Source organism: Clinocottus analis, unplaced genomic scaffold (genome assembly GCF_023055335.1).
Source record: "Clinocottus analis isolate CAN_PGR_092001 unplaced genomic scaffold, fCliAna1.0.p SCAF_5, whole genome shotgun sequence".
NCBI lineage: Eukaryota > Metazoa > Chordata > Actinopteri > Perciformes > Cottidae > Clinocottus > Clinocottus analis.
Genome location: NW_027176207.1, coordinates 15,790,390 through 15,803,733, shown reverse-complemented (window position 1 = coordinate 15,803,733; position 13,344 = coordinate 15,790,390). Strand labels below are relative to the sequence as shown.

The 13,344-nt window shown below is 40.8% G+C and overlaps 2 protein-coding genes across 5 annotated transcripts in view; one reads left to right on the top strand and one right to left on the bottom strand.

The window, feature by feature from the left end:
* stk10 (serine/threonine kinase 10) overlaps window positions 1-1,760 on the top strand; it is a 37,275-nt gene extending 35,515 nt beyond the window's left edge. The window contains exon 20 of the mRNA XM_068600999.1: window positions 47-1,760. Within this exon, the coding sequence (XP_068457100.1) occupies window positions 47-187 (141 nt within the window). The 3' untranslated portion in view covers window positions 188-1,760. The remainder of the gene's footprint in view (window positions 1-46) is intronic.
* Window positions 1,761-2,419: 659 nt separating this feature from the next.
* sh3pxd2b (SH3 and PX domains 2B) overlaps window positions 2,420-13,344 on the bottom strand; it is a 37,092-nt gene continuing 26,167 nt past the window's right edge. The window contains exons 6-15 of one of the 4 annotated variants that reach the window (XM_068599978.1): window positions 13,287-13,312; window positions 12,796-12,831; window positions 10,995-11,126; window positions 10,618-10,719; window positions 7,453-7,536; window positions 6,556-6,673; window positions 6,184-6,392; window positions 6,024-6,070; window positions 5,786-5,911; window positions 2,420-5,678 (exon numbers count right to left, since the gene is read on the bottom strand). In XM_068599978.1, the coding sequence (XP_068456079.1) occupies window positions 4,134-5,678; window positions 5,786-5,911; window positions 6,024-6,070; window positions 6,184-6,392; window positions 6,556-6,673; window positions 7,453-7,536; window positions 10,618-10,719; window positions 10,995-11,126; window positions 12,796-12,831; window positions 13,287-13,312 (2,425 nt within the window). In that variant the 3' untranslated portion in view covers window positions 2,420-4,133. The remainder of the gene's footprint in view (window positions 5,679-5,785; window positions 5,912-6,023; window positions 6,071-6,183; window positions 6,393-6,555; window positions 6,674-7,452; window positions 7,537-10,617; window positions 10,720-10,994; window positions 11,127-12,795; window positions 12,832-13,286; window positions 13,313-13,344) is intronic. The other 3 variants (XM_068599980.1, XM_068599979.1, XM_068599981.1) reach the window with 3 other exon arrangements.

Genomic DNA, 13,344 nt, shown 5'->3' with positions numbered 1-13,344 from the left:
AATCTCATATATATTCTGGTTTCCGCCCTTCTACTCCAACCCCCAGGCCCTTGAGGAGGAGCTGAACCTGAAGAAAAAGGAGCAGACGGCTTTCTTTCGGATGAGTCAGAGTTCCGATTGTCGAAGTCCAAGTTCTCCCAACAAACTCTCTAAGTTTGTGCCCTACCAAGACTCGTCCACGACATAAAAACATCCTCCGGAACTTTGCACAATGTTTCCTCCCACCAGGCCTTCGCTTGTACCCCCGCAGGCCGTACAATAGTCTGCTGCCTCCATTTTAATTTGCTTTGCCTGTGATGGCAGCGTACCTGTCCCTCCGTTGGGTTCCTTTAATGTTTTAGTGGATATTTGTTTTTACTAACGTTCTAAGGTTTTTCTTTTGTTGTTGGTTTTTCAAATGTGTTTATTGTTGTAGTATTTGATGGATTTAAAACTCCTCATGTGCTCGATTACATTACATCTGCTCCCATAGTGTTTTTAATTTCCTTTTTATGTTCAGGTTCGCTTCCTGTTGCCCACCGTGAAGGTAAAATGATACGGTGGCGTTGAGCTGAAGATACCAAAAATAATGATTAGTCTTAATATGTATTGAAGAAAAAATACTATTTTGTTGGGGATAATTTATGTTTGTTCGTATGAGAACTGGTGAGCCAGTAAATAAGCACTTTTTGTTTAATTATCAGTGCCGTCTTCCAAATAATATAACCCAAAACAAACTCAAAATTTGATAGTCACTGACCATTTTCTTATCTTTCCCACTGTCTCTATGCCTTGGCTCATTGGCCCGTTTGGTCCATAAGTTATGTAGCAGCTAATGTCTGCTTTTATTTATTTTCACTCACAAAGAACAACCATATCCAGATGTATCACTGTAAATGCTAAGTTAGATATATTCTTGTTTTTTTTAACACCCCGGGTATGAAAACTGTGCTTATTTTTTTTGTATTTTTTGAAATGGGGGATGGGGCTAAATCCAGATCACAATTTTTTACTTTACTTGGGAATGACTTTTTGACAGATGAGGAGAGACTCATTGCTATTCACATTGTTGCTATTATGATAATTGTTTTCTGTTGTCATTTTACTGTAAATTCAGTCACACTGGATGGGAGCCGATGAAGCCAAACCAATACTGTTGTTCTTTAAAGGATGTTGAATAGGGAATTTAAAGAAATGTGCTAAGTGTGTAATTGTTTTACCGTGTGCAGTAAATGCGCTGCCTGCTAACCAAAGTGCAATATTACATGTATGTCTTTGCTGAGCTGAAAGAGGTTTATTTTTCTTAAACTTCATCTTCCTTTGCACTGAGAGGGGGAATAATATATGTAACTCCAAAAATAGATTTAACCTTTTGAAAGAAACAGCATTGCGAAGAAATTATTAAATCTTTATACTACATATGATTTGAACATAATCAGATTTTTCCTATCTTTTTATGGGAGTGCAACAATTCAGCCTACAATAAGATGGCTTTTGATGTTACATTTTAAACCTAAACTTTGCGGCTTGTTGTCTTGTTTGGCCTGCAGATTTCCATTGAACCAGGTCAATAATCGGGTACAGCTTTATCTTTCTCCCTCTCATACGCTATCTCAAAAGTATTTAAATTTGTTGTAAAAATTCTCTTCTTTGCCATGTTTAATGGCTCCATGTATGCCTTCCTGTCTGCCTCAGTTTACAGGATACAGTTTGTGTGGAGGGGTTGTGAGTGTGAATGAAGCTGTAACAGAAGGAACCACTGTTGTAAATTACTCAATAAAGGCAGATTTTTTAATTGGTGTGCAGGCTCTTTAATAGTATTGACAGTAACACAATCAGCACTGACATTCTGAAAGTGAAAGTCGACCGCCATAAGTCATAGAAATAATTGTCATAAATGCCGCTAAGTGTACCTGGTCTTAAAATAGTATGCCATAGAAATGTCATAGTATATAACTTAGTATGCAATGGAAACATGTATGGTGAAGTGTTATATAGTACTATGTATTAAAGTCTAGTAATGGTAAAAATATAATTTCACAATGTCATAGAAACACAAGTTAAGGCATCCATGTTGAACTCATAAACAAAAAGTTAAGGCCTTTTTCATTAAATGACCCATCTACAGTATTTAATGCTTCTTTTTGTAAAGCTGATTATTTTTCCTTTACATTTATGCTCACCAGCCAGCAGTTGTTCCTCTCCTGAGGAGTCTCTCCTTTCTATTCACGTATCCCCTAAACTGTCAAGCAAGTGGACAAGTGTGAAATCAAACAAGGATGTGAAGGTGAAAACATAAAGGACCCACTTGCTGTAAAACAAAGCCCTTTGATCGGTGCAACAAGACTGAATTCTGTAGCAGTTTTCAAAATATAAAATACATCCCAGCAGTAGCACAATTTTCTGCAGATATTTGAAATCAGACACAGTACAACAGGTGTACTGAAAAATCAGAAACTTTTATTGACTTAAGGAAAAGGAGCTTCAATGCAATGAAAAATATAGAGTAAAAAAGTAAATAAGATTACAATACTGAAATGACACCATTAACCCATACATTTGCCTTACACTGTACTGAACCTTCCTGCCTTTTGTCCTCATGAAATAATCCTCACTACATGTTCTTCTTCTTTTTAGTCTGTACCATGCCATCTTTTTTAGTATGAAACATGGATGGAAGGTTGAATAACATTATAGCAACTAGAAGCAGTCTTACAGCTTGTAGCCTTGTCTGATTGTTTGGAGCATTGTTTTCCAATGTTGCTTTTTCATTTAGTGAACCTAACAAATCATTTAAGTGACTTTTTTAATCTCTTGTCAGAAAAAGAAACAAAAACAACCCAATCTCTGCATTACCTCCAATTTGCAAGTCCTATTAACCAACCAACCAAATTATTGCTCTTTCTTCCTCCAACCCCCTCATCAGTACAGTGTAAAAGACCTGACAGATGGACCATCAAAGAAAAAGTGACAACAGCTACGATATGCTTCTCATTTCTGTACAATAAAAAAATCACCATGCTTGAGACCAGTCAAACAATGTAAAACATTTTTTTTTTTTTTTTTTTAAACAATGGTCATACTTTGCTGTTATTTGAGCACCAAACTTCGGTTTAGAACAGACACACATACAAGACTGTACGTCATTGCACAAATCACCGGAGATCATCAATTTCTTAGGTCAGACATCTGGTACCGATATGCGGATTTGCTCCGCAAGTCACATTTCACGCTTATTATTTCTCGGGTGTGTGATAACATAATGTTGAAATACTTTGACAGAGAGATTTTTTTTTTTTTAACCAGTCAGTTTGAATGTTCCAGCCTCATCTTTTGGATAATTGTTACAGTGAGTATGAAAAAAAATATGGCGAATAAAATCTATTACTAAGAAATACAAAGCACTGTGGCAGTCTCCCCCTTCCTTCAGCATGTGCAAACCTTCGAATGATCTCTAATGAAATGACGGAAAAAGTGCACAACAGGAATTATGCAGTCAATGAAGAAACGCATTACAATAGCAGAAAAACTCATATGCATGTCTCTCGTATAACAAACAACTCTTTTACTTGGCACGGACAGTAATTGCTAATAGCACTTGAAAGCTCATATGTAGTCATTGAACCCCCCCTGTGAGTTCATGTGCAGTCTTTGTCCACTGCTAGATTTGAACATCTATGTTCTCTCCTGTGATATGGAGATGACTCCAACAAGGACTATATACCTACAGTTGCATACAGTATATTAAGCACATTAGCACTTTGCATATAATATAGAGGCACCGTAGAAGGCATGGCCGGAGATACACTTGTGGCTGTTCTAGCGACTAGCTTAAGTTATGGCAAGACTGACAAGCCGCGACTAGCATATGGCAACGAAAGGAAAGCACTTTGTTTAGTTTTTAAAAATCTAAAGTCAACATTAAAAAATAAACGTAAACATCACAATACCCAACAAGGTCTTGTGTTATTGCTGGTTTAGGTAGAATATTCTTATCAAAATGCAACAGAACAAAAGTATGTCACTTTAAAAAAAAAAAGGTACCTTTAAATTAAAAAAAAATGCTAATTAGCTACAAAGTAGTGATATTTTGTTTATTTCAATCTTTTGTTTCGTTTTTTTCATATGGCGACACTTTGAAGAGCACATCCACACTAAGGTTTCTTGCTCAGGTAATTTGAGGGAATCCAGCTCTCAACTTCTTGTCCTATATTCTTACAGAACCACCAGCCACTGCTGTTTTTTTCCTTCACCTCAAACACCGTGCCCACTTTGAAGCTAGACGTTTGGTCATCCCCTTCAAAGTCCGCTACAGCTAAATACAGATCATCCTTACTGTGCTCCATGAGCAAGGGTGGAAGCTTGTCCCTGGGCGGGCTGGGCTTCTCGCTCTTCAACTGAGGCTTGGGGGGAACTGGCACTTTATTCATTTTGGGCTCTTCCTTCTCTTTGTTTGCAGGTGCCTGAACAAACCCTTTGGGTTTCGGGGGAGGGGGTCTGCTGAGTTGGGTTGGTGGGCCCCTGGAAATGTCCAGGATATCTTTGAGAGCAGGTGGAGGTTTCAACTCTGTTGGGCTGGATGGGTCGGTCTTCTTTGGAGGAGGAGGTCTCCTTGGACCCATGGTGGGGGGTCTCTGTGGTGGCTCTTTGTGGGGAGGCACTGCTGGCTTTGCAGAGGGTGGTGAGCTCTCGTGGCTATGACCATTCATGTGTTTTGGGGGGACTTTTGGCTCGTCAAAGTGCTTACCATTGTTGAGTGTAGGGATATGGGTGGGGGGAGAGCTTGAGGGTGCACTGGGGTGGGAACTATTTACTGCCGCTGATGCGTCATTCTGATGGTTCACTTCAGCTGACGAGGAGCTTGGATCCGCAGGTTTTGGCGGCCTCAGCTTGCTTCTCAGGTTGGTGATGTCTAGTTTGTTCTCTGCCGGAGGATCTGGCTTGGCAGCCGGGACCGGTTTAGGTCGGATCATTGGCTTTGGTTTCATAAACACTGCTGGGCCAGCTGCCTCCGGTTTCTCCTCCTGAGCTTCCGGTTTGGGTTTTGGTGGCTGCTTAGGTACGGGTTTCAGATTGAACTTCTTCACCTCTTTGGCAGAGATCTTGTGGCCACATTCAAGACCCATCTCATTCCGAAGGTGAAGAACTTTGCTCTTATCTTCTTTCTTGGTCTCTGGGGGTTTGTCCTGTTTGAATGGGGCTGCTTTGGGTGCAACCAGCGGCATGATGACCCCAGGAGCCGGGGGTTTTGGAGGTAAAGGTTTGGAATGATCAGCCCTTGGTTTCTCAGATACCTCAAATTCAAAGCTCTTATTAATGGACTCCCTTCGAGGTGGAAGAGCTGGTTTCTCCTCGACTGGAGGTGCTGTTGGAGCTGCAGGCAGAGGTCCGGGGATAGTAGGGGGCACCTTGTTGGCACTGGACTTCCAATCTCTCAGCTTAGGCCGGATACAGGACTCAAGGGCTGTGTTTGGCTCATCCGGTAAAGGTTTTGACCAACTGTCATCTGTCCCTGAAACATTTGAAGGTCCACCATCTTCCAGTCTCAGCTTCTCCATCTCATTGGGCAGAGGGGCAAGGAAATTCGGTCGAAGGGCATTACTGGTCTTCTTGTACTTGTCAATAAAGGTGGCAGGGGCCCAGCCCTCTTTGTCATCTATTTGGATGTACCACCAACCACCATTATTCTTCTCAATCACCTGGTAGGTTAAAAAAAAGTTGTAATTTAAACAAATGTTACAACTATAGAATTCATGAAAAAGGAAATTTTGAATTTGAATACAACTTCAGGAAGTGCCTGACCCACCTCCACTTTGACTCCAGCTTGGAAGCTAATACCATCGGGGATGGTGGTCTGGAAGTCTGCTATGGTGTAGAACTCTTCCTCAACTTGAGGAGGAATCGGCGGCTTTGGTAGGTTTGTCCCTCGTGGCTGTGAGAATGAGAACGGGAACGGGACACATAGCGGTTAAAAAGATGGAGCAATTCTTAAACGCAACAGAAATCCGCACCATGTCAAAGAGAGATTAAAAAATGGAATTTACAATGGTAAGATCTCTGCGTGGAGGAGGTCTGTGTCTTGCTCCCACTTCTGTGGAGGGATAAGACAATAAATAAATCAATCATTTTACTGTACAACTCAACAAATTATGTAAAGAGCAAAAGACTTCATAAGTTTATTGTATTTTGAAATTCACTTCTTACTTTTGTTGTCGGAAAAAAACGAAAGTCTGTTTTCTTTTTGGCTGTTGTCTCGGTTCTCTTTGGCTGCATTGTTTTGCTGGTTCTGTTTGGAGAACCCATCGAGATCGTTGGTACTGGCATGAGCAGCAGCGCCTGCTGACTGCTTCTGGCCCTGGATGTCCGTCTTCTTCAGGTAGGAGGCTGGGGCCCAACCCTCACGGCCTTGGTACCTGAGTGAAGGAGAGATGTACAATCACTGGGTTCAGGCGAGAACGCTACCTGCAAAGTCTCCTTCTGTGCTATAAAATCTGTCAGTTAAGTATTTTGCTCATGAGTATCTAAGATCGGATGTTTTTGATATTCACTTTTCCAGAGTAAAGTGATTTGTTTTACCTGATCTTCCACCAGCCCTCCAGGTTCTTCTGAATCACCTCTACAACCATGCCTCTCTCAAGGTCTATCTCATCCTCGTCTCTGGCCGAGTAGGGGTAAATCACGGAATACTTCTCTTCTGGAGTCAAATAAAGAACATATTGTCAGATAAAAGAATACAGGGTTGTACAGGGTGGTACAAATGAATGTGGCTGTAGAGTAACGGCATGGGAGACAAAAGCACACAGTGGCACACTTGGATGACAAGCGCTTGTAGTGTTTCAAACTGTACATTTATGAAGCGTGGTGTTGTGTTTGTGAAATAGTTTAAACTTGTTTTCACGGTATGCAGTGCAAATGTCTGTAAACTTTTAAAAAAAAGGTTAAAATTCCTTTCTCCCTGATAACGTTCTCCTTATTAGGATGGCATACTCTCATTGATTCAGAAGTGCATCGGCCTCCTATTAGCGGACGGATTTCAACGAGGCAGGTTCGAGCAGCGTCTTGTGGAGTGAGAAGGTGTGAGACACAAACATGTGCGACACACAAACAAACATGTTGACCACAAACAGGACAAACTTGCTACTGTGCTAGAAAATGTCATTTCTTCTTTTGTTATTAGCTTTACCATTATTACATATTATAGGAATTCCATGTACTAATACGGATCTATCAAGTGTTTAATGCCGGTTAATCAAAATGCTACATCATTTGTAATTTATTTTATTTATTTGGATCAGACATTAGTTCACCGTGCAAGGATTTACTTTACATGCTGGGATCTCTCATGCAACACACATGTCATACATACACATGAAAAAACAAACGTGCATACAGTTGTGTGTGTACATGCACAAAAACACACACACACACACACACATATTGAGAAAAGAGGGAGAAGAAAGGCATGCACTCCACCTTGCCCAAAGCCTGTGCTGAATAGATCCCCTAAAGTTCTTCGACGACCCAAGTGCCTTGGCAGTGACCAGAATCTCCGAGGCACTGACATCCCAGCACAGTAAGTGAGGAAAATAGGAAGTGAACATTACATATTCCATCTGGAGGATGCTTTTTAATCCTAAATTAAAAGCAGTATTGGTCGGCCTATTCGAAATTTGCCGACAAATAACCCCTTTAGATTCTTGGACGTGTTCTGTTATATTTATGTTTCTTATTTTTTTTATCATAGTGATACAGGTTCCACCCTTGCTAGATGGACTATTTGGATCCGCATCCCAATTTCAAACTTTCATTTGTGATACTGCGGGAACATGCCACAGAATGGAGCTTCATTTATTTATTTACTTATTCTTTAAATAGTAGGACCACATGGTTCACGGTTAATTAGCATCCGTGGGAGGATGTTGGCCTCCTTCATTGTCTTGGGACTATGTAATTAAATCTCTCATTACTGGAAGACATGCTGCCTAGTATAGGGACACCTTGACCATATTTTAGTCTGTACTTGCACGATTGCTAATTAATTTGCTTCATGCCAGAGGAATTGGATGTCAAATGTGAGTGACTCTCTAATTTCAGGGATCAGGGATCGACCTCCTCAACGAAGACGGGCAAGCCAGCTCAACGTCCACTTTCAAACCATATAATTCTGAGGCTGGCCCTGATGTGAGATATGGTTTGTCATTTTGATATCGGCTGGCTACCCGCCTTTGCTCAGTAGGGCTGCTACCATGTGCTGCACTGTCATTACAGTGTCATTCTTTTAAGCTCTAAATTTCATGGAATCTCACTTGTATTTATGCCAGTTATTTAAAAGTTTCACTTTTTAATGCATTTCTTACATACTACGCGTGTATGATGTTAATTGGTGCTCTATGATTGAGGTATTCAACCTCATTAAGTGTGGCTTCAGCCGCATGGGGTCATAGACCCCATGCTGCAAGCACACTTCATGTTCTCCTGCGGGCTTATTATTATTATTCTTCTTATAGTCAAACCACTACTCCTCCCAGAGCGTTGCCAGCACATGCGTAAAAAATACATCGAAACGTGCGGTTTGCGCGGGAATCGTGAGGTATGACTTTTCTAAGAGATTCGCCCGGCCGTTTTCCCGAAAAATGCAAAAAACGTCAAAAACTGTCAAAAAAATTTCACGAAATGTTCGTAGAGGGTGGCGCACCAATTAACAGAGTGAGAAGAAGCGACAGAAACTGCTAAAAAAATAAAACGTATTTTGTCTTTACTCCCACAATGTTCACTCTTCATACACCATTGTTGGATAGAAACGTTGGAAATCTTGTCTTCTGTCATAAACTGTGGTCGATAGGAATCCAACAGACTCAGACGTCTTGAAATCGGACTGAATGTGAGAGCAAGTCCATCCGCCGCCATGTTAAATCTCCCTCCAAAGCCACGTCTCCCCTGAAGCTCGTACCTGATTTGTAAATCGCCCGTACAGACACATGTTTTATCGTACAGACTCGCCAGTCACAGTATCTGTTCATCAAGTCTTCCTAACGCTCAATATGCGATATCGAAGCAATAGTGGCTTTTAAAGTACCATTTTTTTTTAATAGTTTGAAAGGAGTTCCACAGTATTTAGGTCTATTAAGCTCAGCGTAAGGAAGTCCCTTTGAAGTCATCACCATGGCAACCTTTGCTCTAGCGACCCACAGGTGTTCTCGTTAGGGCAGTTTAACAGACACACAGACACTTACACACGCACACACAACACAGATGACTTCTGTCTCTCTGTCTGTTTGTCTCACACACACACAGACACACATACACACATACACACACACAAACAAACAAACACATACACACACACAAACAAACAAACACATACACACACACACACACAACACAGATGACTTCTGTCTCTCTGTCTGTTTGTCTCACACACACAGACAAACATACACAGACACACATACATACACACGCAAAGACGTTTACGTGTGTTTTATATTGTGTAGTTGTCAACACTGTGATCATTAATAAGGTCATATGATATTTCATATACGTTTGTGTGTGTTCAGGACGTTCAGTAGTTTATTTCCTTAAGTCCACAGTCCAGTCTGCCTCTAATCAGTCTGCTGGCGCTCACTTGGTCACCATGACGACGGCAGCACACAGGTGCTTCATATCAGCCAATCAGTTTAACACACAAACCAACTCAAGTGCTTTGGAGGAGAGACGGGCGTCAGAAACAAAAGCTATATATTGCGAGGTCTTACGGCAGTAGTAGCCACACTTTCAAAATTTCTTGCGAAATTTTCTAGTTTGGAATGCTGTTTTTAAGTGATTGTACTCATGAGTTTAAGGTCTCAATTGCTAGTTTCCAGTCTTCTTCAACACAGCATGCTCAGTTTGTAATTTATGGTCCCATTTAGAGTAAAATAGACAATGAAGTAGGGTCTGCTTTAGGGCGGGGCTTCCTTGTGATTGACAGGTCACTACCACGGCGTTGTCATGGTCTCTGAGTTGTACATGTTTTTGTCATAGAACTTTTACCCTTTCACGGTGTGATTTTCAGTTCATGAAAGTTAATTGCTACGTTTGTCTCGACTGAAATAATCTTGATCAGCGTTCAGTTGCAATGAGCTCCACCCTCTCCTGTCACTTCTGGTTTCAACGAAACTAAAGGTTGACGGCCAAATATCCAAAGTTGAGGTTTCTAAACCTTAGTCCACATTCCAGTTTGCTTCTTGTATACGCTCCATGAATATAATGCACACTGAAACGCCCACACCTGTTGTCCAGACAGCGGCAGTGTCTCTCCATCATCAAAGAGCAATTCACCAGAAAAGAAAAGCAATTTTCACATTTGATCCCTCGATCTGCACATCATCAAAGTTTGACAACTTCTAATTCTTTTATGTATCCTATATGTCTGGTATGTGCTCCACAGGCCAAATTACACATGAAGTGTGTAGCACTTAAGAAGTTTATGAAAAGGCAATAGCACAAAAAAAAAATACATAAAAGTACATTTTAACCTCTACCAACTCTCCTTATTCAAATGGTAACATTCACATACAGTAGTGGGTTTGAGAGTAAATGCTATATTGCCTCCTGACATTTTACAATTTGAAAAGCCCCGAGGTGGAAAAATCTTTGTACCTTCTTCCCCTGGAAGACTAAAGTCATCGGGGTCATCCTGAGCCTCCAGGCAGGTGGCAGGGACCCAGCCCTGGGCATCTTCTGCGCTGACAAACCACCACCCTAAAAATGAGAAGAACGTTTCTGTTACAATCCACTTTGTAGGAACTCAGCAAAAGAAAACAAAATGAAAAATAATTCACGATTCGATCCAATACTTTTGTGCAAATATGAGGAGTTAGGCACATTGAGATAAACACACATGGTGGCTCTAGTTCTCCAGTCTGGGGCCATTAAACCTTGCAGAAGAAGAAGCAAAACTCGATGATGAAATAAATTGAACGCCAGTCAATTTACAAATGAAACAAATGAAAGAGTACATGCTGTATCCAACTTACCAGATTCATTTTTCTCAATGACCTCCACCACCTGACCCACATGTAGGCTGACCTCGGAGCTCTCTTGCTTCTCGTAGTCGGTCACTGCCACATACTGGTCGAGGAGGAGAGGGTCTGCTGAGGTGGAATCTCCTACGATGGGGAACGAATCAGAACACAAGCTCATTTAGCTCTTTTGTCCTATCTGCGCCATTGTTAGGCAGGCTGAAGATGAAATCTCAATAATGTAAAAAGCCTCTACTCATTTTCACCAGCTTCTCAGTGAGGATTTTTGGTAACTTGTGTAAATGAGATTGTTACATTAATGCCCATGAACATGGAATCCTAACATTGCATCTGCTTTGAGATATTGAGCTTTAAAATGGTTTGGATCTCACTGAAGCAAATACGACCTTTTAAATGTCACATTTTATACTCATTTAAAAAGGAACTTTAGTGAAAAGCCAATTTAATCATGACCTTTACAATACAGCCAAAATGCCCTTAATTACCTAAATCTTCTGAATAAAATGTTGAAGTGAGAGGCGTATCTAGAGTATGGAGATTCACCCTGACATGAAAGAGGAGGGAGCGCATGTGATTGCAGAGTGGGCGTGAGGGAAAGTGAGAGAGGAATAATAGGAGATTTAGAGAATGGGAGTGGAAAGGTATGGATTTAGTGGCGAGGGTTACGTCAATCATCATCACGGCTGTGACTTCCACACAGAAACAAACCAGCACGGCTAGAACCCGCCACCAATGTTAGCACTGAGGAATCCATGTTAAGTGTTAACATCTATGTGAGGGCTCACAATGCAACCAGTAACACACATGTATCACTGTGGCTCATTTCTCTTGCTCTGTGTACTTTACAAACAGACGCAGACAGAAAGCGGTTCCAATCAGAAAAGTAGAGATGTCATATTCTAAGTGTATGGTTCATAAAACAACTCTAAATACCACAACATATCTTTAGAACTGGAATCAACACTATTATCAGGTTGAGTTTAATCTTAAGCAAAGAACTTAAGCTAAATACTTTGGGCATTTAAATTAACAAAATTGGATGGAAAAATACATCCCAGATATGATGTACAATTCATGCCAACAACAAATCGCTATGCAAGTTTAGCTAGGCTAGTGTAGCTGGGCTAGTGTAGCTGGGCTAGTGTAGCTGGGCTAGTTTAGCTAGGTTAGTTTAGCTGGATTAGTTTAGCTGGGCTAGTTTAGCTAGACTAGTTTAGCTAGACTAGTTTAGCTGGGCTAGTTTAGCTAGGCTGGTTTAGCTAGGCTGGTTTAGCTTGGCTGGTTTAGCTTGGCTGGTTTAGCTTGGCTGGTTTTGTGGCGACTCAGGTTAAATTTTAAATCATTCTATAATAATAATAATAATAATAATAATAATAGGAATTTCCTAACACACAAAAGGTTTTTGAGTTTAAACTATTTGCATCTAACTCAACTAGTGGCAATGCTTTTACCTCTAGGGCTCTGAACTGAAGAAGTATTTACATGACCTCGATCTCCTGACTTTGCCTGAAGCTGAACTGCATTACTTCAAATCCATCTCATGCAGGCACACATCTAAAATGGTCTTTTCTTCTGCGTCCCAACTAAACATACTTAAATACAACCAAGAAATGAGCCAATCAGGAAGATGATGAAGATCATCGCCAATATAATGTGGTCCCTTTACTGAATCAATGCAAGCCCCAAGTCCTCAGAGCCATCCCACCTGCCCAGGCCAGGTGAGGACCAGGGGGAGGATCAGGTCTATAGCAACCCACTGGGTAACACACACAAAGCACGACCACAGGTTCACTACCTCGCTTTAGGAAAGTAGTCGCTCGCTCCACAACCCCTAATGAAAAGGAAAACAACTTAAGAATATTCGATGAATGGAGAGAGTAAAAAGAGAGAGGGAATATAAAAAGGAACAGTGAAACGATGGCAAACATGGTTCCTATAATTGTCCGGGAAAACCTTCAAGTCATGCAAGTAGAGACAGAATGTGTCTTTGATATTATACAAGAACATTTGGACTGGTGGAATCAATTGATTTTTATTTTTTTTTACCTGTGCAAAACTCGGTGACCACTAGATGGAGACAATGTCATATTCATTACTACAGATGACTTGTAGGAAGCTTGTATTTGTAATGGAAAGAGGTCATGGAAATTTGAGTCTCATAGACTCAGTGAAACTACAAAGTACCCGATTCCATTTCACATCTACCCTTTTCTTTTCAAAGACAAAATAACACACAACAGCCAAACACATTTTCATTTCAAATACACAAATGAAGCAGCGTCTTACCTGCTTTCTTCTTTCCAATGGGTTCTCTGTTGAAGAGAGAAAATCATCACGTTACACC